Below are 22,214 nucleotides of genomic sequence, written 5' to 3'. Positions count from 1 at the left end.
TTCAATAATGTGCTGGGTATTTTTTATAAAACTGAGTTGACATCTGAAAAGAAGTCCACTTTTTCACATAAAAATATAAATGCAACAGAAAATGGCTGATCTTATTTAATATCATTGTTCAATCTCAATAAAGATCAAGAACGGCAATTCTCTCTGAAAAAGGACTATATGGAGACTAACTCCAATTAATAGAAAATAAAGCATAAATGGCATAGGCTCTTAAGCTAGGGTTCATGGTCGATTTCAAGGAACCCAGTATCACCCTGAGTTTTATATAAAATTCTGAGAGTTGGTTTTTATCAGATTCTCAAATGAGTGTGAGATTTAAAGCGCAATCAGCACACTTAGAAGTGTAATGATCTTACTGTTCGCTGAACAGTTTTACAAGACCCTAAGTTACTCAACAGCAAACACCCGGGTAATAGTACTTCATTTCCAGAGTCCCTGAATTTGCCTCTTCCCAACGCAGTCTCAAAAACAAACGAACCCACCCAAAGATGGCACAGAAACCCATGAACTCAAGAGATGTAAGTTTGTGGGAAACTATATGGGATCTTCTTCTGCAGGAAGCCCGGAGGAAAATCACGAGACAGTCGTAACATAAAACTAAGGAGAAGGATGACACACATTTCCCCGGAAATCCCCTTTACGGAGCTCCTTCCCATTCCAAAGCCTGATGAATCAGGTTGAACATCTCAGGTCTTACTCCCTGTCGGAACCTTAAGGGTGAAATCCGAATGCCACTCCCCCGCAAGGGAAGCAAGGAACACTCCCACCCCAAAGAGGCAGGACAGAGTTTTCTCCCAATTCCAAGAAAGTGAGCAAAGCTACGGTTTGTAGTCAGGGATGACTCTCTACCGGCCAAAATGAAGGGAGACTTGTCACTCTTGTTTGACGGGAGGCCTGGGAGGGCGGAACCCAGATCGTAATGCTGCTGCACGTGACGGGCCCCGGATCGCCAACGTAGCCTTGCCAGATTGGTGCGGATGCGAGAGCAGCTCGGCGGCGGGGCGGCCGGCAGAGCGAGCGAGACCTGGACCTCCCGGCGAGGAGCTACGTGGCAAACACTGCTCGCCCCCCCCCGCCCCCCCCGCTTCCGCCCTGCCTTTCCCCTTCGGTTACCAGTTGCTCCAGATGCCGTACAGTAGTTCAACAAAAGCGAAAGAGAGGTTCAGGCACAGGAAGAAAAACAGGTTCCGGGACGTCTTGTCCGACAGGATAGACCTGGCAGAGGTAAAAGTGGAGAAGAGGCGGGAGAGTCAAGGGAGCGCCAGGACCCGGGCCCGGGGCCCCTTTCCAGACCCCCCGCCCCGCTCCAAACGCTCCCGTCCCCGCGGGGAAGGAAGGTGTCCCCGGCGCCCCCGCCCGGACCTCGGGCCTTCTCCCCTTCGGCCGATACCCCCTTCCCGCAAAATCAGCAGCCCGCACCTAAACCAGCCCGAAATCTTGCGGAACAGATTGAACTTGGGTGGTTTGTATTCATCGTCCTTGATGGACAGGGGCAACATCTTCTCTGCCCGGCGAGGGGCCGGGGCCACTCCGCTCTGCAGGCGGCTCCGTGGGCGGCGGCGGTGCAGCGGCGACGCCTCCGACGGGGTTCCCCGGCGTCTGTCCCGGGCCGCGCGCCGCTTCCAGACACAGACAGACGGAGGCACACACCCGGGAACTCGCCGACTTCCGGCCCGGGCCGCGCAACGCGTCCTGGGACGCGGAGGGGGGCGGGGCCGGGGGCGGGGCCTGCGCGGCGGGGGCGGGGGGGGCGGCGCGGGAGCCCCGAGCCCCCGGGGGGCTGTCGGGGGCAGAAAAAAGGTGGCAACTACTAGCTGGTTGGTGCGCAGGCCTGGGATGCAGTCACCAGGCGGTGGCGGCCCGCGGCCCGGGGTGGCTGGGGGCTGGAGGGCCCGCTGTCGCCCGCCTCGCCCGCCTCCCACTGATGTGCCCGGATGCGCTGGCGTCCAGCGCCTGCCCTCTCGCCATTTCCCCCTCGTAGCATGAATCCCGGCGCTTCGATGGCCCTGCTTTAGGATCCAGGCGGCAGCGCGCTCTGCAGCCGCCCAGCCCGCAGGACGGCAAGTGATGGTGCCGCGGGGCGAGCTCAGCGGGCTCCCAAATCCTAGTACGCCCAGTCCCAGCGCCCGGCCTTCCGTAGTGCCAGGTAAGGGGGCAAATCAGTACACGTCTTTCGAAAGAAGGTTAAGTGAATCCAGGAGAAGCCCTTGAAAGGAGCCCCCTGCGGGATCGTGTTGGAATTGAGGTTTGCTTCCCGGACAGTCTCGACCCGCGAACCCCCCCGCGCCCCAAAACTCTCGAGTTCGTGCAGGGCGCCTTCACTTCCAGGTCATCTCGGGGCGCTGGGATCTCTGTGGAAGCTCGGCGCGCAGCGGGGGGCGGCGCTGGAGGAGCGGACCGGTCTGGGGGGGCGCGGAGGCCGCTCCCGGCCCGGGCCCCGCCCCCGCCACGCCCCCGCACTGGCCACGCCCCCGCACCGGCCCCGCCCCGTGGTCGGGACGCCCGCGGCGCCCTTCCGGAAAATTGTTGGGGCCAGGTCAGGTGGTCCGTCACGTGAAGGATTAAAAGTTGTTACCTTGGGGAAGAAGGTCGGGGTGGGGAGCAGGGCTGGCTTTTGGACGTGGGCTGGAAACTACAAAACCGAGCTTCTCGGGAGCTGCCTCTCGGCCTAACAGGAAGTGGAGCGTCACCGGGAGGGCGGGGCGGCCGCCGGGGACCGTCCGCTGCTCCAGGCGCTCGCGGTGCGGGCGGTGTTTTTCCCGGGTTATCACTCCGCGAATGAGGCAGGATGGGTGCACGCTTCTGGGATTAGGGGAAGAAAAAAAAAAACACGCAAAACCAAAAAAAACCCCACACACCATAAACACAAAAAATGAGCAAGCGAGACGCCCCTTCCGTTTTGTGAGATCCAAGCTGCAAGCGAATAAGCCGGCGGGCCCCGCTGCAATCTTCTGCACTCGAGGTAAGGAGGGAGCAAACGCTCTCGTGTTAAAAAATGTTTTTTTTTGCATGGGGATGTATGCATGCTTTGCTCTCGTTCCTGGAACTTTGTGCGTGACTGGCGTAGTGATTCGTTGGCTTTATTTTTGAAAATGTGATTTTTTCCCGATGCTCGTGTCAATTAAAACTGCTGTGCAAAACAGCTAGATCCCAGAAATTAAGTTCTCTAAAGAATATTTTCTCTTTGCCTTTCTTGTCCTGTGTTTCATTATTTTAATTTAAAACAGAAATATTTTAAATGAGTAGAATTTACTTACATTTTTTTAGGAAGCCTGTATCTTAGCCACAGACTTTGATTTTTACTTTACTGCACTGCTGGGGAAATATTAAGCGGGTGCCAACTAGATTAAAGGTAAATACTGCCACGGTGATTGGGTTTTTCTCCAAAACGGCTTTATTTCAACATGATGTAACTGGGGAGGGCGGTAGAGGTATAACCAAATTTCAGTAACTGATTTCTAGCATTCTCTTTTAATTCATCAAGGTCAGCTGCAATTTGAGCCTGTATTTTTGCATTCCGCCTTTGAAAATGAATTCTGCATTTTATCCTATATTGCTACGAACCAGAAATTGCTCAGCTGGTTTGTGGTTTGTGGAGCCGCATTACCCCTTTCAAATACTTTTGACATACGTCGGAGAAATTGAAGTTTAATTTCAGTTATATTGGTTTCCTGGGACTCCCTAATTGCCTCACTCCTTACCTCAGAGATAAAGATATTCCCGTGAGGGCTTTCTCCTTTCAAAAAGTGGCAATGCCACTTCACATCTTTCACTCTTAGACGGCATAATTACTAACTTTAATACTAAAGGCATTTTATTGGAAATACAAATTGGACACTAGTTAAAGCAGGAAAAGTTCTAGGAGTTGAAAATGTTTGCATCTCACTTCTTTTGTCATTCTGAAATAATATTTCTTCCATACATATTGACCAACATATATTGTCATATCAAAGTTAAAGTTCGTTTCTTTCATTCAGCAGTCATTCAGTGAGTGTCTACTATCTGCTAGGCTCTGTGCTGGGTACAGGGTGGGAGGAGGAAAAATAATTATAAAGCCAATTAAGTCAAAGTTCTTTGCCTGGAAGAATTTTATGGGCAGAACAAGCTGATGTGAGGAGAGAGGGTAACAGGCAAATCAGTCTAGGATTTTAGAATCGTGATGTTTTATATGTGCACAAGGTAAGCCCTTAGTGTATCAAAGGGAGACAACTGTCACTCGGTGAGTCTTTTGATATATATGAAGTCTTTTGTCCCAGGCATCTGGTTGCCCCTTCAGTAACTTGTTTCATGAAAGAACATTATTTTGGAAAATCAAAAATGATTCTTCAGCTCAGTTCAGGATTTTAAAAGATTCCAATCAAAATTTGAAAGATTCCAATCATAATTCTTAATTCCTTCGTGTCTTAAAAAACTAAATGGGGGTTTCATGGTTATAAGATAGATGTAGTCATGAACATTTTTAAATTAATAAATGGATTTCCATCCTCAACTTGTAAGTATTTATTTAGATCATCTTCTACTAATTAATTGTATTAGATTAATTAGGCAAACTGTACGATGGGAAAAAAAAACCAGCTTCCCAGACATGTGATTGAGGACCATGAGAAATGAACTCAGGGAGAATGAAGAGGCAGACGCTTATCTCCAGTCGGAGTTCCAGCTCCTTTGAGGCAGTAGTTAGTAAGGAATAGGAAGGATGCCATCTGTCATTCCTCAGTAATCAACCCTGGCATTTAGCTGCAGCCCTATTTTAAACCCTACGCTTTTTTAGATACTCAAATTGAATGCCCCGTGAACCTCGACTGAATTAAGAAGCTGTGATGGTGGATAAAACCACAGATTCTTAAAAATCTAGAAATCGAATATAAGTGTAAATTGCTAAGACATTCCAAGGTTTTGCTCCATGGCACATATATATGGCATAGAGATTTCAGATGTGTAAACACATTGATAGGCGGGAAGATAGGTTTTTTTTTTTCTGCTTCTGCATACTTCCCAAAAAGTGAAAACAAAAATGTAGCAGGGTTAGCTCCAACCTCACAGGAAGATGTTCCCTATCTCACTGCCTAAATGTAATTTTTAGAACACAGAACAGCTCATTTTAATTTCTAAAAATAATTTGAAGCCTATAGGCAATGGCAATAAAAGCATTTTTAAAAATTTCCCATTGACTGACAAAAGCATCACAGAAAAATCTTTGATTTCCCCTAATAGCACCAAGAGATCCTGTTCCTATCAATTACAGAAGCCATAAAGAAAATTTTTAAAAAGTTAAAACTTTACCATAATGAGGTAAGTACCAGTATGGTTTTTTATTTGTTTGTTTTTTAAAAAATTGTAGTAAAATACACATAATATTTGCTATCTAAACCACTTTTAAATGTATAGTAGTATTAAGAATATTTACATTGTTGAGCAACCATTTTCCAGAACTTTTTCATTTTACAGAACTGAAATGCTATACTCATTCACCAACTCCCCATTTCCCCTTTCTCCCAGCCCCTGGCAACCACCATTCTACTTTTTATCTCTATGAATTTGACTAATCTCGATACCTTATTTTTTTTATCTCGATACCTTATTAAATATTTGTCTTTTTATGAGTGGTTTATTTCACTTATCATAATATTCTCAAGGTTCATCCATGATGCAGCATGTGATAGAATTTCCTTCCTTTTGAAGGCTAAATAATATTTCATTGTTTTGCTTAAAGGCTAAATAATTATCTCATATTTTGTTTACCCATTTCTCTGTTAATGGATTTTGGGTTGCTTCTACTCTTTTTTTTTTTTTTTTTTTTAAGATTTTATTTATTTATTTGAGAGAGCGAGAGAGTGCGTGTGCACAAGCAGGTGGAAGGGCCAGAGGGAGAAGCAGACTCCTCGCTGAGCAGGGAGCCTGAGGGGGCTCAATCCCAGGACCCGGGGATCATGACCTGAGCTGAAGGCAGATGCTTAACTGACTGAGCTCTCCAGGTGCCCCCCACCTTTTGACTCTTGTGAACAATGCTGCTGTGAACATGAATGTAGTATCAATATTTTTATCTGAGAAGAGTTATTTCCTCTAGAGGTACTTATGTCCTTGGAAATAAAAATTCCTACTTGAGCCAAGGGCCTGTTAGAAAACACTGTAAGGCCAACACCTTTAGTTTTACTCATGAAAATAGCTCAGCTTATGGAATAAAGCCAATACCCCTAAAATTGAAATATTCCTATAGATTAGAACAAAGCTGAGGATAAGAAATGTGAGAGTCAGGAGTTTGGTGTCACCTACCACTCTTTCTGTGGCTCAGGGAAAATGATTTCATATTCTCAATCTCAGCTATTCCATCCATAAAATGGGATGGATAGATTTTAGTTTTGTTTTGAGAAATTATATATCATACAAGTGGCTGAGGTCTGACAGTTTTCATTACTAGTGCTGAGCTCCGAGGGACAGGGGGTGGCAGGAGCTGGGCGCTCTTTGCATTAGCATCCCTAGTGCCTGACAGAGCTGGGCACAGGATAAGTACCTGTAAATGTTTGTTGCCTGATGGATATTCACCATGGGTATTTTGACCTGCCTCAAAAAAAGTTAGAAAGCTTGTATGAATCAGGATTGCTTTGATGTTAGGTCTGATATTTGAGACTATTCATAAATTATAATTCATATGTATGAAGAAGTCTGTTTCTCTTAGCAATTTTGGAATATGAGTTTATTGCTGAAAACCACTATTTTGTAAAAGAAGGTTACATAGAATATTCCAGAGATCTGTTGCCTAACAATCTTACCTTCTCTCCCATTTTCCTATGACTGAAACAGAAGTCCAAATGAAAAGCTCTATCATGCTAGAATGGTAAAAGTAATATATTTGCAGATGTACTTGGTTTCTTTTTGACCCATTTCTGGAACTAATTTTGCATGGCACTGTACTGAGCTAAAAATGCTTTTCTATTTCTAGGCTTTCTTGGGATGCTTTGACTCCTTGGAGCCTTACAAGTCATGGATGTTACTCTTAGAAATAAGACCATTCTTACTCCTGCTCTAATACATGTCCAAGGAATTGGTCATCTCCAGACATCATTATCATCATTATCTTCATCATAGCTACAATTAATTGGCATTTCCGGGAGAAAGATGCAAAGCTAAAGTGAACTTTTATCTAGGATAGTTTTATCTAGCATAACCCATGCCCTTTGAGGGTAGACAGGACCTCGCTGTCTTGCTGTCTGCTTCAGTAGCAAATGGCTGGATTAAAAAAGGCAGTACTTAAAAAAAAAACTTTCCATATGATATTTATACATTATTTCCTCTTAAATTTGTGATAATGAAGCAAATCTAGTTAATTGATAATAGCTGTCTGAGGAAATATAGAAAAGGATCTGATGCTTTGTATAGACTTAGGAAGAAAAAAAATGCCAGGACTATTGGGCAGCTTTTGCTATAAATAAAGGGGTGGGATTGGGGAGGGAATTGGAAATGTGGGTACTTACAGTCTGTTATCCTTGCTTTAAAATGCTGCCCTTGGTGTTCATCAAACCTGATTTCCCTACAAAGGAAAGGCTCGCTCTGCCTGGCTGCCATCAGGAAGACTTGATCTTTAATGTGCCCAGTACAGAAATTCTTTCCTTACAGTCTATAGTGAGAAATGAACTGTCACAGTATCTATCTATTCAAATGGGATATTGCATAAATGTAGCTATTAATCAGTCTGCTTTAGCAGTACTGTTTCAGAACTACAGTTTCAAAGTGCAATGAGGGCCAAAACCAAACCTTCTGAACGAAAGACTTTAAATTGGCTATCAGTGATCTTATATATGTAGTCAGGTATAGTTGACTAGAAAAGACTAATGGTATTCATTCCTAATGTGATCCAGATTGTGGTCATCTAAATGACCCATTCAGAACACTACAATTGATCGTAAGTACAGGAGGATCACAAGAGGAGTCCAACAGCATGGACACTTTTATTATTTATTATTACTATAAGTCTGTTCTCCTGTTCTTCCTAGTCCTAAATAATTTCCTATTATTAATACGAATAATAAAGAATATTTATTGGTAACAAAATGATTTAACTTATTTTGATGTATTTAGACCTGTGAAGAAAGTAATGGGAGTTAGGAAGAGCCTTATAAGAACAGATGGGTTCTTCAGGAGGAAAGATGAGGGAAAATCATTTAGGAAGCAGAAGATAGCAGTTGGTAAAGGATGAGAAAAGTGGTATGGCACTTCTAAAATAACAGTGAAAAGAATGAATTTCTTGAATATGTGGAAAATACTAAAGGGAGAACTCTTCCCAGAATACTGTGTAGCACCTAGAAAAGACTTGTAAAGAAAAATGACCTTTCATGTGCTATTTCTGGCATTCTGTGTTTTGCTGTGAAGTAAATTCTAGTGTATGCGGCTTCAAATTTTAATGGAAGAGGCTTACTATGGGCAATAGTGAATGACACTTGGTGGCAGTGTTCTCACTTCATTTTCTTTTTCTGCCAATCATCCTCAAGTCTAAGGGGTTTTTTTGGTCAGTTTCTGGACCCATTTCTCAACTAGATTTTATTTTCTGTTGGTTTAAAATCATGTATGCTGCCTGCCAGATGAAGTCATCTAGCTTCTAATTTTTGTTAGCTTCTAAAAGTTTGGGGAAATTCACAAGGGCGATATTATCTAAGAAGTGATGATTTCCCCCTCAAGGCAAATCAGCTCATTCTCTAAGAGCTTCCATAGAAACAAGGATGTGCAAAGGTATTTTAATGCAGAATATCTCTGAAAAGATTAAAAAAAGAAAAGAAAAAAGGAGAGAGTCTTGGGATCTCTTTTATTTATCAAAGTAGCTTGGCCACAGAACTGAAGGTGGAGAAGTGGCTTGTGCCTGAGATCACATTTCATGACTGGTTGTGCTGGTCACCAGATGGGGGATACTATCCTCAGGTCTTTTACATAGGGACTGGCTTCTTGGGGCTAGTCTTAACTGGGCCTTCATTCGCATTTAATTTAAGTTTGTTCTGTTAGTTTCAAACATTTCTTATCCATTGTAGAGTTGAAGACTGTTTGAACAGGGATGCCCTTACCCCATTTAACCACAAAGAGTTGGTAGCAGTTGCTCAGAAAATGGGCCTGGGACTGTTCTGGGTTACAAAGACTGATGGGAACTGCCTTCCAGATGCAATCAGACTCAAAAAGGAGCATAGTCAATGGTTGTAATACCTGGAAACAAAGCCTAGTAGCCCTATGTTCTAGTTCTCAGGCGTACTGAGGATGGAGAGTGCGAGGAGTGTTTGCAGGGGAGGGGATGTTTGAGAGAGACTTGGGAGTCACCCTGGGGATAGGAATTTATCAGCTGGGGACAGGAATGGGCCTTGTAGGGGGGGCAAATAGCGTGTACTAACACTTGAAGTCCTAGGCCAGCACCCTGGCTGTTGGTACCATGAGAGGAAAGTCCTTCTGGAATTTGGCACCACGTGTCACTTTGCCTGGGATTGAGCAGTGAGTGTGTCATCTGCATGCCATGAACCTGGTCAGAAACTACTCACCAGTTGCATAGCTGTCTCTTCCAGGTCTTACATGTTCACGGAAGGAAAGCCCAGGTTCTGAATTGGCCTCTGCGTTCCACTTTGAAGATGAGTTTATGTCTTGGCAGCTGAGGGCCCTTTTCTGAGCATCTATATTCTATGATCATCAGTTTTTAGGCAAGTACATATTTTGCAGGATGAACCAGAGGAGAAAACAATCTGTATGATATGAGACAAATCTAGTAGTGAAATGGCAGGAGAGTTATCATTCCTCCGCCATCTGTGGCATCAAAATGAAAATGACAGCTTCTCAATGCACGACGTCAGGCTGCTCCCTACTTCCCTACTTTATGAGTCAGAGGACATAACTAATCTTTGTTCATACTATGGCATATTTGTTTTCAGCTTCAGTCTGGATAATTGTTGCTTTTTCAGTCTGAAGGAACTAGCCGTGAAAAAAGGATTTTTCATTCAACAGCATTCCTTCCAGGGAATGTTGATAGATGATATAAGTAAATAACTGCATAGTGGGTCTTTGAAAATTCAAATTGCCTGGTCTATTTAGAGACACCCATTAGAGAATTTGCAACTGTTGCTTTATAGACTATGTGTGCATTGTTTACTTTCTTACTCTTATACCCACATTTAAGAAAAATTTTTTCACATTTCAAATAATGCTCTTCCAAAAGCTCTTCAATTCTCAGATGTTAAAAGATTTCTGACATAGTGACCCTACAGTTCTGCTCCTAAGTATATGCCCAGGAGAAATGAGTACATATGTCATATAAAAACTTGTCCATGAATGTTCATAGCAGCAATATTCATAATAGCAAAATGTGGAAACACCCCAAATGTCCAGCAACTGATAAACAAAATGTGTTATATCTATGTGGGAATGGAATATTATCTGGCAATAAAAAAATGAGTGAGGTACTGATGTATGTTTTGTGACATGGATGAACCTTGAAGATATTCTGCTAAGGGAAAAAAGCCTTACACAAAGGACACAAATTGTTTGATTCCATTTATATGCAATGTCCAGAACAGACAAATCTGTGGAGACAGAAAGTAGATTAGTGATTTCCTGGTCAGGGAGGGAGGCTGGAGGAGATGAAAATGGGGAGTATCTGCTAATGAATGGGTCTGGGGGTTTCTTTTTGGTGTGTTGAAAATGTTATAAAATTCATTTGTGGTGCTGGTTGCACAATTCTGTGAATATACTGAAAGCCACTAAAGTGTTTAGTTGACCCTTAACATGGGTTTGAACTGCACAGATCCCATTACATGCAGATATTTTTCAATAAATACAGTACAGTGCTATAGATGGATTTTTAAAATAACATTTCCTTTTCTCTGGCTTACTTTGCTGTAAGAATGCAGTATATAATATGTATAGCATATTAAATATGCGTTAATCCACTGTTTATGTTACGCTAAGGCTTCTGGTCAATAGTGGCTACTAGAATTTAAGTCTTGGGGGAGTTAAAAATTATACATGGGGTTTTGACTATGTGGGGTGGAGTGGTTGGTACCCCTACTACCTATATTGTTCAAGAGTCCATTGTGTTTTAAATGGGTGAAATTTAAGGTATAGGAAACAAATCTTGATGAAGTTGTAAAAAATACCCCAGCATACCAAGTATGAATATTATCTTACAGATAGTGACAGTCTTATGTACTGATTTTTTTATACATCCTTGCAGAATTGACTATAGTACAGTGGAAAGAGTCATGGGCTCTTTCGTGCCATCAGGAGATCTCGATTCTTGTCCTGGCTCTGCTACTGGTGTGCTATATGCAGCTACATGAGCCTAGGCAAGTTCCTTATGCCTGGACCTTCTGTTCTTTATGAAATAAGGAAGTTGACTTAGAGCTCTCTTTCATTTTATGTGTTTGTACAGCAAAGCATATAAATATTGGGGCAGTTTGGATCCATAGCTTTATCCCTTATTTGAGTAGAACCAAAGCAGTGGAGTTTTCAGAGGCCATCTGGCTAGCAGTCCTTCCCCCAATCATGTCCAGGTATGTCTTGTTAGGTAAAGTATATGTGAAGCAGGGTCTCTCAACCTCAGCATTATTGGCATGTTAAGCCGGATAATGCTTCCCTGTGGAGGGATGTCCTGTCCATTGCAGGATTTTAGCAGCAACTCTGACGTCTGCCCACTCGAGAGCATCTCTTTCCCAGTTCTGACAATCAAAAATGTCTCCAGTTTTTGCCACATATCACCCGGAGAACAAAGTCATCCCCGTTGAAAACCCCTGGTTTAGAAGATGCTAGAAGAACAATATGAAAATAATTACAAGGATGTGCTCTCTCTATGAAGAACTAATACGTTAACATATGTGCATAAAATGTCATTTGGGAGTCTTTGTTTTTTCAGATGATCAGAAGAGGGAGACGTTTTGTTTTGGTGACATTTACCATATTTATTAAAGTTACATTTAATCTATGGTGAGTCATGGACTGGAGAAAGGCAGAGAAGCAATAGTCTAAGAGCTAACAGATCCTTTTTAGAATGAGACAAGGTGTCAGTAAATAGATAGACATTAAAAAGAAATAAGAAAATCAAATCTAAGAAGAAGGTGCAGGAATTGAGAGCAAGAGAACTGAGAGGTGCCTGCATTTACTTCTTTGTTCTTTCTACGTATTATGTAGACTGCCCCAGGTATGTACTTACTCATATCTCGTGTTCAAAGCTCAAAACTATGAATTAGGTAAGTTCTTTCTCTAGAGAAAGAACAGAAGAAAACTATAAAATGAAATCCAGATGGCCAGTGAAGTCATTGTTCTTCTCCAAACTGATCTGAAACTGTGTTTAGTGGGCCTACAGTGGAGTTCCAGACTTACCTGTTCTCAAAGTACTGATGTGCCACTTGTACCACAATCTCTGTTCTTGCTCTTCTTGCCTTTCTATACAGATTAAAAATTGTACATAATTTTATTGGGTTGCATTATTTAATAAATATCACATGAAATATTTACACTGTGTTTCTAAAGATAAATTATTCATATCTCCCAACACATTTTTGATACAGGTAAAATAGAGGATTAGAAGTTACCTGAAAGAGGAAATTTCTCTGAAGAGCATGGGGATAAATCCTACTTAAAAGTATAGGTAAAAGTGAAATACTCATGAGTTTCTTTGACAATGTATGTTTATAATAGGCCATATAATTATTATATATTGTATACATAAATATATAATTATTATATAATTGTATTTACAGTAGGCCATAGTAATTAATCTTCATTACTTTTTCTACACTAAAATTGCCAGGTAGTTACCTGTATCTGCTTTAGAAACTAGAAGTACTTCTGTGTAAGTTTTACAATTTGGTATTCCTACTCAGCTGTGGAAAATGAACACATAGATTTTAATCAGGGTGTATTTTAATGCAATTGTCAGATGATTCTTCGCTCTTAAGTGCTTATAGCTACCCATTTTTATGCTTTTATGCAGAACTGAAATATGTTTTATGAGACCTGATTTTGATTCAGTAGATTAGAAGGATTTTCAAGGCCTTTGAACCAAGATTATTAATTCATAGTGGTTTGTCTTTGGTTGCCTATATTAACAGTATGTGTTTATTAGTAAGGGGGTGCGTGCAATGAAAACATTGTATTCTAGAGTCTTAAATTACTGTCCTTGAAAAATAATCACAGTAAGCTGAGGTTACTTCAAAAATAATTCATTTTATTCATATCTAACGTGAGGCCATGATAAAAGGAGAAACACAAAATTGCTTTTCTCAACAGAACAGGCTACAGAGAAAGTCCAGGAGAGAATATCTTTGAAAACTCTCTAAAAAAAAGTTACTGCAAGGTAACATTGCTTTCCAAATCTGGACTATTGAAAAGTGTGAGTTGTTGAATGACAATGACCATCCCCTTGATCTTATGAATAAGCTCTTCTTTGCTTGCACATGCCTCCGCACACTATCCAATCATAGAGTATATGCCCCTAGCCCTGTTAGAATTCCATTCCCCATTCTCATAAGCTTCAAAGGGAGATGTTAAAGGCATGGTCTAGATGGTCTATGTCCTTGCTGAACTATGTATAGAGAAACTGTTTCTACAGTAACAAAACATGCCTTACCGCATGAAATAAGATCACAGGCATGGGATTGTCACTTGAATTCCACCACTGCTAAATCTCTTCAGTGAAAAACAAAAGGTTGACTGCACATCATTTGGAAATTGAAGTGTGACTTCATTGAGAATCTAATCTGTGAGATGGGAAGATTTAGACTACAGTCTTAGGATTGCCCATGGAATGGCAGTCTGGCTGCACATGCCCAGTTAGCCACAGGGTGTGAACTCAAGAGCTTAGGTATCCATACACAGCACATTTTTCTAAGGAGATGAAGACAACCAAAAATAAACTATACAGAGGCAATGATACACAGAGAAGAACAGCGACAGTGGCTCACTGTGATTAGCATACTGCAGCTGTGAGGGAGCAGTCTCCTCTAGCTTTATCATGTTTGTCTTATTGTGGAATAGATGAGAGTATTTTTCTCATGAGATGAGAGTATAGCCTGAGAAGAGAAATTGTATGAAAAATAATGAGAGGGTAGATGATAGATCCATTAAAGGCATAAAGAATAAGATCTCAAAAAAGAAAAGAAATAATATCTCATTCTTTCTGGTTTTAAGATCTATTTTTTCCTTAAAGGTATTTTCTAAATGTTTAGAAACTTCTGGTTGATTTTTGTTTTCAGTCTTTTTCTGGGTAGGGATCTTTGAATATTTTTTCCTCATTTCTTGCTTTCATACTTGAACAGAACAGTTGAATAGTTCTAGGGTATACATGGTAAGATGTATATGAAGGCTCAGCTGCCAAAATATAAAATAAGGACTTACCTAAAAAGCTTATGGGAGCTTGTGGCAGAGTAAATAAAGTCTGGAATCAGAAGCAGAACTAGAAGAATGGAAAAAAATGGCAGCAATTGAAAGTCAACAGTGCTCCAGGAGGAAGCAGCAGGGGTGATGGTGAACTGTATGAGAGGGTAGGAAATCAGAGCTCTGGGTCTCTACAATACTGCCTGTGAGATTCAGTCTTTTCTTACATACATGACTGAGAGGTCTGATCAGCCAGTAATGTTTGACCAATGAATGTCCAGGCCACATTCATGAGATGTGTGTTCACCTAGTAGTCATCTTAGGCAGATCCTTTAGGTATAGTGAGGGGTAAGAGAGTATAGAGCTGATTACAGTACCTTCTGATACTCTTGTGCTGTGAGAGAGGGTGATCTAGAAGCTCCAGAGCCCTACCTCAATTCAACCAGAATTTAAATCTAGCAGTACATACCTCCCTTAGCCCATAATGATGAACAACCTGGCTCTGGCAGCGGATTTTCTTGGGTGTAGATTCCAGGTCCAATCTTGAGAAAGATATTTAACTTCTGTAAGTTTCCAGACTATAGTAGAAGAAACTAGATCCTGTCACTGTCCTGATCAAACCTTTCTAATGGCTTCCCATCTCAACTAGAATAAAATCCATACTCCTTACTCAGCTGACAAAATCCCTGGTAATCTGGCCCTTGCTTATGTCACTCTGATGTATTCTCTTCATTAGCATTATCCTAAATTATCTTTGGCTTTACTTTTTGTCTGCCTCTGTCTACTATTTTCTCTGTGTCTAACAGGAGAGACTTTGTCTATCTTATTCTTTGCTGTATCTACAGATCCTAGAACAGTGCCTGGTACGATGAGCGCTCGTAGCTATTTGTTTTATTGAGTGAATAAGTACATACTATGACATGCAAAGCACTTAGTACAGGGCCTGATAAGTTGTAAACTCAGCATAATTGTTTGTTGCTGCTGTTGCTACCATTATTATGTTTCTTGTATTAGGGTTATCTGCATATGGTTTTTTTTGGGACAAAAGTTTGCTACCAAGAAGTATGTTTTAATTTAGTACTCTGGAATATAAATGACCCTTGAACAATGCGAGGGTTAGGAGCGCCAACACACCACACAGTCAAAAATCCACATATAACTTTTGACTCGCCCAAAACTTAACTAATAGCCTACTGTTGACCAGAAGCCTTCCTATAACATACATGTTTCAATGAACACATATTTTGTATATGTATTATATACTGTATTCTTACAATAAACTAAGCCAGAAAAGTGGAAATGTTGTTAAGAAAATCCTAAGGAAGAAAAAAGCCATGGACAGTCCTAGGCTGTATTTATTGAAAAAAATCCACATATTAAGTGGGCTCATGCAGTTCAGCCCTGTGCTGTACAAAGGTCAGCTGTCTACATGTATAGGAACATCAAGTTGTACACTTTAAAGATATACAATTTTTATGTCGATAATATCTCAGTAAAGCTGTTTAAAGAATGAGTACACTCCTAAGAGAAATGTAATATCATTTGAAAAAATAGCTCCAGTTCCAAATTCTTCATATTAAAATGAGGGCAGATTTTTAAAATACACTCCTTAACTCTTCTGGCTTGTGTGTAAGTGAGCTTCTGTCCACAACTGTGAAGCAAGCAGGCCCAAGGGGAGGTTGATTCACTGCACTTTCCACTTTTCCCTGAGGCCAAATTGCCTTATCAAAGAGGCAGGGAGAACTGAATTTAAATCAACTAAACTAAGATTTACCTCCATCCTCCTTAAAAAAGCAAAACCAAAAGCACAGTAACTAGTAAGAATGCTAACACTCTGTATTTTATTTCCATTTCTATTCCAGGTATTGCCACATCTGCAAACTTCCCGGACGAGTGATGGGCATTCGAGTCCTTCGTTTCTCTCTGGTGGTCATCCTCGTGCTGCTGCTCGTAGCCGGGGCTTTGACCACTTTACTTCCAAATATCAAGGAAGACAAGATGCTCACTTTGCGTAGGGAAATAAAATCCCAGGGCAAGTCCACCCTGGATTCCTTTACTCTAATAATGCAGACATACAACAGAACAGATCTCTTACTGAGACTCTTAAATCATTATCAGGCTGTGCCATATCTGCATAAAGTGATTGTAGTGTGGAACAATGTTGGGGAGAAGGGACCAGACGAGTTATGGAATTCTCTAGGGCCGCATCCCGTCCCTGTGATCTTCAAACTACAGACGACAAACAGGATGAGAAATCGACTCCAGGTCTTTCCTGAACTAGAAACCAATGGTGAGTTGCTGCTGGGCTCCTAGCTGGCTAGGGCTGCAGCTAACCAGAGCCAGGGGCGGATGTGTAGTTTTCGGGCCTTCTACATGTCCTATTATGTGGAGAAAGCAGGGGGAGTGAATCAAAAGAAAGCACTTTGAAAAACATAAGGGGCAGTTTTCAAGCTGTCAAGAAGCAGTTTTGCGGGGAAGAAATCCCATAGGTCTTGCAACAGTGGCAAAGAAGTTAATGTGAAAGATCTGCTATAATTACATATTGTTGTATCACAGAAAGTAGTAAAATGCCATTCAGCTTATGCCTAATGTATTTTTTTGCCACCTTTTCCTCCCGGTCAGAGCAGTTTCATGAGTGTTGTAATTTGCTTGAAAGACCCTCAGTTTTATTTATAGATTCATTCATTTCTAGGATAATGGATGAGAGCTGCATGATAATTTTCCCCTCAGGCAATTATAAATATCAATTACATTTCAAATAAGTACTTTTTCTAAGAATACATTTCTTATTTACTAATTTTGTTTAGAAAATTATTCATTAGAACGCTCTATCTAGACACCATTGTATATTACTAGCTTAGTTTTCATTTCCAACTGTTGGGTATAATTATTTTTTTCCTTTTTTGTTGCAGCAGTGTTAATGGTAGATGATGACACGCTAATTAGTGCCCAAGACCTTGTCTTTGCTTTCTCAGTTTGGCAGGTAATGTTGCTTTTCCTCTATGAATTCATCAGTATAAAGTTTTACCTAGGGTTTAGTTGGCCAGGTTTAATGTGAGTCATCTTAAACAGCATAGACACTATTTATCTAAGAGGCAGATACAGTTGTTGCATGGCAGTCAACGTGGCTCGTGTTCAGTTAAGCCAACCTGCAAAATCTGGTATCTTTTATCTGTATTTGATTTATATTTGATATACTGGAGAAAAGAGCTAGAACTACCTTCCAGAGAACAAGGAGGAAATGATCTGGTATAGCAAAGACTAGAATCTAGAGATAGTTTTCTACAAGGCCACAGATATGTGTCTCACATGAGAAGTGTATTTCTATATTAATATTGTATATAAGTTTCTTTAAAAGAAAGTGTTTATTACTCCTGCAAAATTTAATCCTAATGCTGGGACCACTTTTTAGGAATTAGTAGCAGTACTAATTCCACTTGCATCTTTGTGGTGGCAGTTTTATTTATTTATGTATGCATTTTTAAAATTTATTTTGGGTTTTTTTTCCCCTAAATCCTAGCTGGAATAAACAGGCATAAATTGTGTGCTATTCTATAAAAACAATTCTTTGCTATTGAATCTGTTAATTAATAGTAACTGGCTTTTACAAGTGGCAGTACAATTACCTGAAACCAGGACTGCACACCAGTATTCTGAAGCTGTGTCAAATAATTAAACACTGTGCTACCGAATAAATGGTCTAATTTGCACTATAGTAACTCTCCTTAATTAGCTACATGGGATATGAGAACATTAGATATTAATGGTAAGTGGTCGCAGTACTCTGCAAGCTGTCAGTACTCTCAAAACGTAAGTTTCTAATTTTATGCCAAGTATACCGATCAACAAGTTTTTTCCCCTATAGCAGTTTTTCCAGCCCTGTAAATAAAAGCTTCTTAGGCAAAAAAAATCTAATGTAATACTCCAGCTGTGAAATTTCTCTTTCAGGTAAAAAATCAATTTCCATAAACTGTCAGGGTAGGGGGAAAATAGAATCGTGGTTAATTAGAACAATCCAAGTAAACCATCATTAAAGATGGATAAATATGATTTTTAGGTTTTACTCATAGAAGAATAAACAAGAATAGTTTCAATCCATTGCCCAAGGTAACCTGACTCCTAAAGTTCAGCCCCATCAGTGCCTGGTGTAGTCTAACGATTTGGGGTACAGAGGCAGGCAAGGCTGGAGTGGGTATCTAGCGTGCCTTTGCACTCCCCCGTTACCGCTAATTAGGATGTGACTTTTCCTCCTCTAGCTATCTGTGGAACTTTATTCATTCTCCTAGATGATGTAAATGGCATATCCTTTCCAAAGCCTCCCAGGCTTTATCCTCCACCCACTGACTTTCCCCTTTGCCTCCCAGCAACACAGCTGTCATCCTGTCCTCGGTACTTCGGAACACTTACCCAACTGCTCATACAACCATCTCATAGCGTGGGAATTCCGTGTTCCCGTATCTGGATCCTACCCCTCCCAGATGATGAATTTTTTGAAATGGGGTTTAACCTAGCCTGATTTGTGTGTGTGTGTGTGTGTCCCTAGTTTAATGTCTTTTTAGTAAATGAGTAAAGCACGAATCACTTATGAGATTGAACTAAACCTTTTAACTATGTAAATTTTTACTTCTTTTCCATGCTTCACTGGTTTTCTTTTGTTGGCTGATTGTTTCATTTTTAGTTACTCTCATTTTAGTATTATGATTTTACTACTATCCTTTCTTCAAAGATCCTGACAATATCTCATTATATATTTTTTACTCATATTTTTAAAAAGGAAATGCCCAAGCTGAAAAGGGAGAGAAATATAGCGTTGTTTAAATTCAACAGTGGCTTTCAAGAATATTGAAATCAACATGGGGAAACAGTAAAATCATACATGTAGATCCATAGTTTTATGTACTCTTAAGAGATTGAAACGTTTTCAAAATAATTATACTATATCTTCTTATTTCCCATAATAAATAGCATTCATACTATCAGCTTTGAAGAACCAGACTCTTTGGTGACTAGAATTTATTAATATCAGATAACATTTGAATTAAGATAGCATTTGTAAGGTTAGAAAATTTGTCAACAGTTTGGGTTGTGATGGAATTTTGACCTACAAATGTATCAGGACATAGATTTCTGAAGTTGCCTGGAATTAGATGAAATTGAGAGGTAGAAGCCAGGAATAAAAGAAAGTTGATAAATCAGTTTAGTTCTCTCTGTAATAAATCATTGCCTTTTTCACCATGTCTGCTCTAATGAAATGCCACCTTTAATTGTTCTTTTTCCATCTTTTCAGCAATTTCCTGATCAAATTGTAGGATTTGTTCCTAGAAAGCATGTCTCTACTTCATCAGGCATCTACAGTTATGGAGGTTTTGAACTGCAAACCCCAGGGTTTGGGAATGGTGACCAGTACTCTATGGTGCTGATTGGAGCCTCGTTCTTCAATAGCAAATACCTTGACCTGTTTCAGAGGCAGCCTGCCGCTGTCCATGCTTTGATAGATGAAATCCAAAACTGTGATGATATTGCCATGAATTTTATCATTGCCAAGCACACCGGGAAGACTTCAGGGGTATTTGTGAAACCTGTAAACATGGGGAATTTAGAAAAAGAATCCAATGGTGGCTATCCTGGAATGTGGCATCGAGCTGAGCACTTTTTGCAGAGGTCTTACTGTATAAATAAGCTTGTTAATATCTACAATAGCATGCCCTTAAAATACTCCAATATTATGATTTCTCAGTTTGGTTTTCCCTATGCCAACCACAAAAGCAAAATATGAAACAAAAACAAAAACGAACCTCAGAACTGCTTAGTATTTGAGTAGCTTCTCTTTGCTAGGGTTGGTGTTTTGTTTTGTTTTGTTTGGGTTTTTTTAAGCAACATCATGAACTTTTATCCACTACGGAAGTCTCTACAAAGGAAACAATGTACAGTGCTTCTAGGACATAAAATTCACACGAACTTCAAAAACCAAGAAGCTGGTACTCTCTAGATAGGTGTTTTTGGAGGAGTTTTCATCCATGGATAGAACTCCTTGGTCAGTGATTTTATTGTTTACATTCCGAGACTGTTCTACAATTTCTTTGACTCCTGGCATTTGCCTTAAGGACCTATATAGCAAGTTGTCTCCAGGATCAGAAACTCCAGAAAAGCATTTCTGAGATTTTCATTAAAGGATGATTGTTTTCATTTGAAGCCTGAAATGCCTCGTTTGCAAAAGCCTGTGGTGTAGAGAAAAGCCATGTGAAAGGAGAATAATCTTCAATCCCTTATAAAAACAAGTGGACAACTCATGACTCTCAGTGCTTTCATTGTGGTCTTTCCAGCCAGCCCTTTCCAGCACTAACTCAGCCCAGCATGGTTTTGACGCAGCCATCAGTGCTTTTATTTTCGTTGATGAGTCTGTTGTGACTGAGAGAGTTCATTTTAGTAGCTGAAGGATGTCTAGTTGTTTGCTTGATTTTTGTGAACATTTACTGCATGGATCACAAAAAAGTGCAGCCTGTGTTTCTTACGTGCAGCTTATATGCAGCAAGGAGCAAATGTGTTCCTAGATTCAGGCAATGCATTATGTCCCTGAATCTGACCTTGAGAGCTTATGTTAATTCTTATATTTTACATGAACTATGTGTTGTTTAAGAAACTTAAAAAATAATCTTCTGAAAGAATGATTCATTAGGAACTGATGGAAGTTAAAACCCTTGTATTGAAAAATTCTTATTGTTAGGGCATAGGTTATCTTGTGGATACTAAAGAGTTATACGTATTATATATACACAGAGTTGATCTCTTGTATTCAGAGCTGCTGCTGCTTTCTCTCTCTTTTTTTTTTTTCAAAAAAGACTCAAGGCATTATTCATCTTGATAATATTTTGATTACATAGAGGAAAAAAAATAAGAGAACTGAATCATAGCAGAGGAATTTTATAGGGAGTCTGCATCGATAAATTGTTAAATTGCTTACTCTGTTATGTGAATTAGTATCTGTGTTCCACACAGTGTCTGTTCCTTGTTCATACTAGCAGCAAGGAATACTTAATTAAGCCCGCGTCTGCCACCTTCCCCTTCCTTTTCCTCCTCCTCCTCCCATGATGTCATTATATCCGCACCTTTGCAGAGCTGCAAAAATACAATAATAGTCATGGTTAATGTTCCAACAATGAGGTCTCTGTGCAGTTAGTTCAGTAAATGTTCTTTCTTTACATTGGCATGTGTACGTGTCTTAATGCAGTCAGGTAAAACCATTAGAACCCAGAACCTCACTCAAAATCTATGATGTTCATTATCTGCTTTGGCCAACCTTGATAGTGATTTTTTTTGCCTCTTGGAATTCCACTGGCAGATAAATAAAATAAACTTCTACCTTGCAGATGTTTTGTTAATTAAACAGAATCAATGTTTTTGTGGTCTGTATTTTTATGAATTTCTAATTATTCTAATATATTGCTCAGGTAAAACAGAGGCATTAGCTGCATTCCCCAGGAGGAAATTCTCCAGTGGGAAAATACTCCCAGATTTTATTTCTCATTTTGTGTTCTCAAACTTGTCTTAAGCACTACATAAGTTAATCATATCATGGTTTTCAGACATTATAGAGCAAATAGGATCACAAAGTGAAGCTCAGTCTGTGATACAGAGACCTTTGCCTTGTGGCTGTGATTCTACTAAAACTGCTTTCCTCTGTACCCCTCTTGTTCTTGCTCCAAATGATCAGGAGAAGAGATGATGTTCAGCTTTAAAACTACATGAAGAAAGTAATGTAGCTTAGAGGCTAAATGTGCCAGGAGAATATTTGGACTGAAGTCCTTAGATCTCACATTTAACTTCCTGGAGCATCATCTTCCTCATCTGCAAAAATGAGAGTCCTATCTACC

The 22,214-nt window shown here is 40.3% G+C and overlaps 2 protein-coding genes across 9 annotated transcripts in view; one reads left to right on the top strand and one right to left on the bottom strand.

Annotated features, from left to right (window-relative positions):
* The window catches only part of SLC30A7 (solute carrier family 30 member 7), a 90,687-nt gene extending 88,996 nt beyond the window's left edge, over window positions 1-1,691 (bottom strand). The window contains exons 1-2 of the mRNA XM_072834711.1: window positions 1,429-1,691; window positions 1,123-1,224 (exon numbers count right to left, since the gene is read on the bottom strand). Coding sequence (XP_072690812.1) covers window positions 1,123-1,224; window positions 1,429-1,508 — 182 coding nt within the window. The 5' untranslated portion in view covers window positions 1,509-1,691. The remainder of the gene's footprint in view (window positions 1-1,122; window positions 1,225-1,428) is intronic.
* On the top strand, window positions 1,117-21,732 carry EXTL2 (exostosin like glycosyltransferase 2). Of its 8 annotated transcripts, none has more exons than XM_072834715.1 (6): window positions 1,117-1,233; window positions 1,991-2,155; window positions 5,224-5,301; window positions 16,206-16,633; window positions 17,256-17,326; window positions 19,631-21,732. In XM_072834715.1, the coding sequence occupies exons 3-6, from the start codon at window positions 5,297-5,299 to the stop codon at window positions 20,117-20,119; spliced, it is 993 nt and encodes a 330-aa protein (XP_072690816.1). In that variant the 5' UTR covers window positions 1,117-1,233; window positions 1,991-2,155; window positions 5,224-5,296; the 3' UTR covers window positions 20,120-21,732. The 8 variants fall into 8 exon arrangements, with proteins under 8 accessions (XP_072690816.1, XP_072690820.1, XP_072690815.1 ...); XM_072834719.1 differs by lacking the exon at window positions 1,117-1,233 and adding an exon at window positions 12,537-12,616 and having other exon boundaries at window positions 1,776-2,155; XM_072834717.1 differs by lacking the exons at window positions 1,117-1,233; window positions 1,991-2,155 and adding exons at window positions 2,482-2,971; window positions 12,537-12,616.
* The last annotated feature ends 482 nt before the right edge of the window (window positions 21,733-22,214 follow it).

This window comes from Canis lupus, chromosome 8 (genome assembly GCF_048164855.1).
Source record: "Canis lupus baileyi chromosome 8, mCanLup2.hap1, whole genome shotgun sequence".
NCBI lineage: Eukaryota > Metazoa > Chordata > Mammalia > Carnivora > Canidae > Canis > Canis lupus.
The sequence above is the reverse complement of the archived record's forward strand: the minus strand, read 5'-3'. Positions and strand labels throughout refer to the sequence as shown.

Bases quoted from the DNA above. Each gene is read 5' to 3' on its own strand.
- EXTL2 (XM_072834715.1), top strand. The intron at 16,634-17,255 runs GTGAGTTGCTGC...TTTTTGTTGCAG, and splicing joins TCCTGAACTAGAAACCAATG to CAGTGTTAATGGTAGATGAT. The intron at 17,327-19,630 runs GTAATGTTGCTT...CCATCTTTTCAG, and splicing joins TTGCTTTCTCAGTTTGGCAG to CAATTTCCTGATCAAATTGT.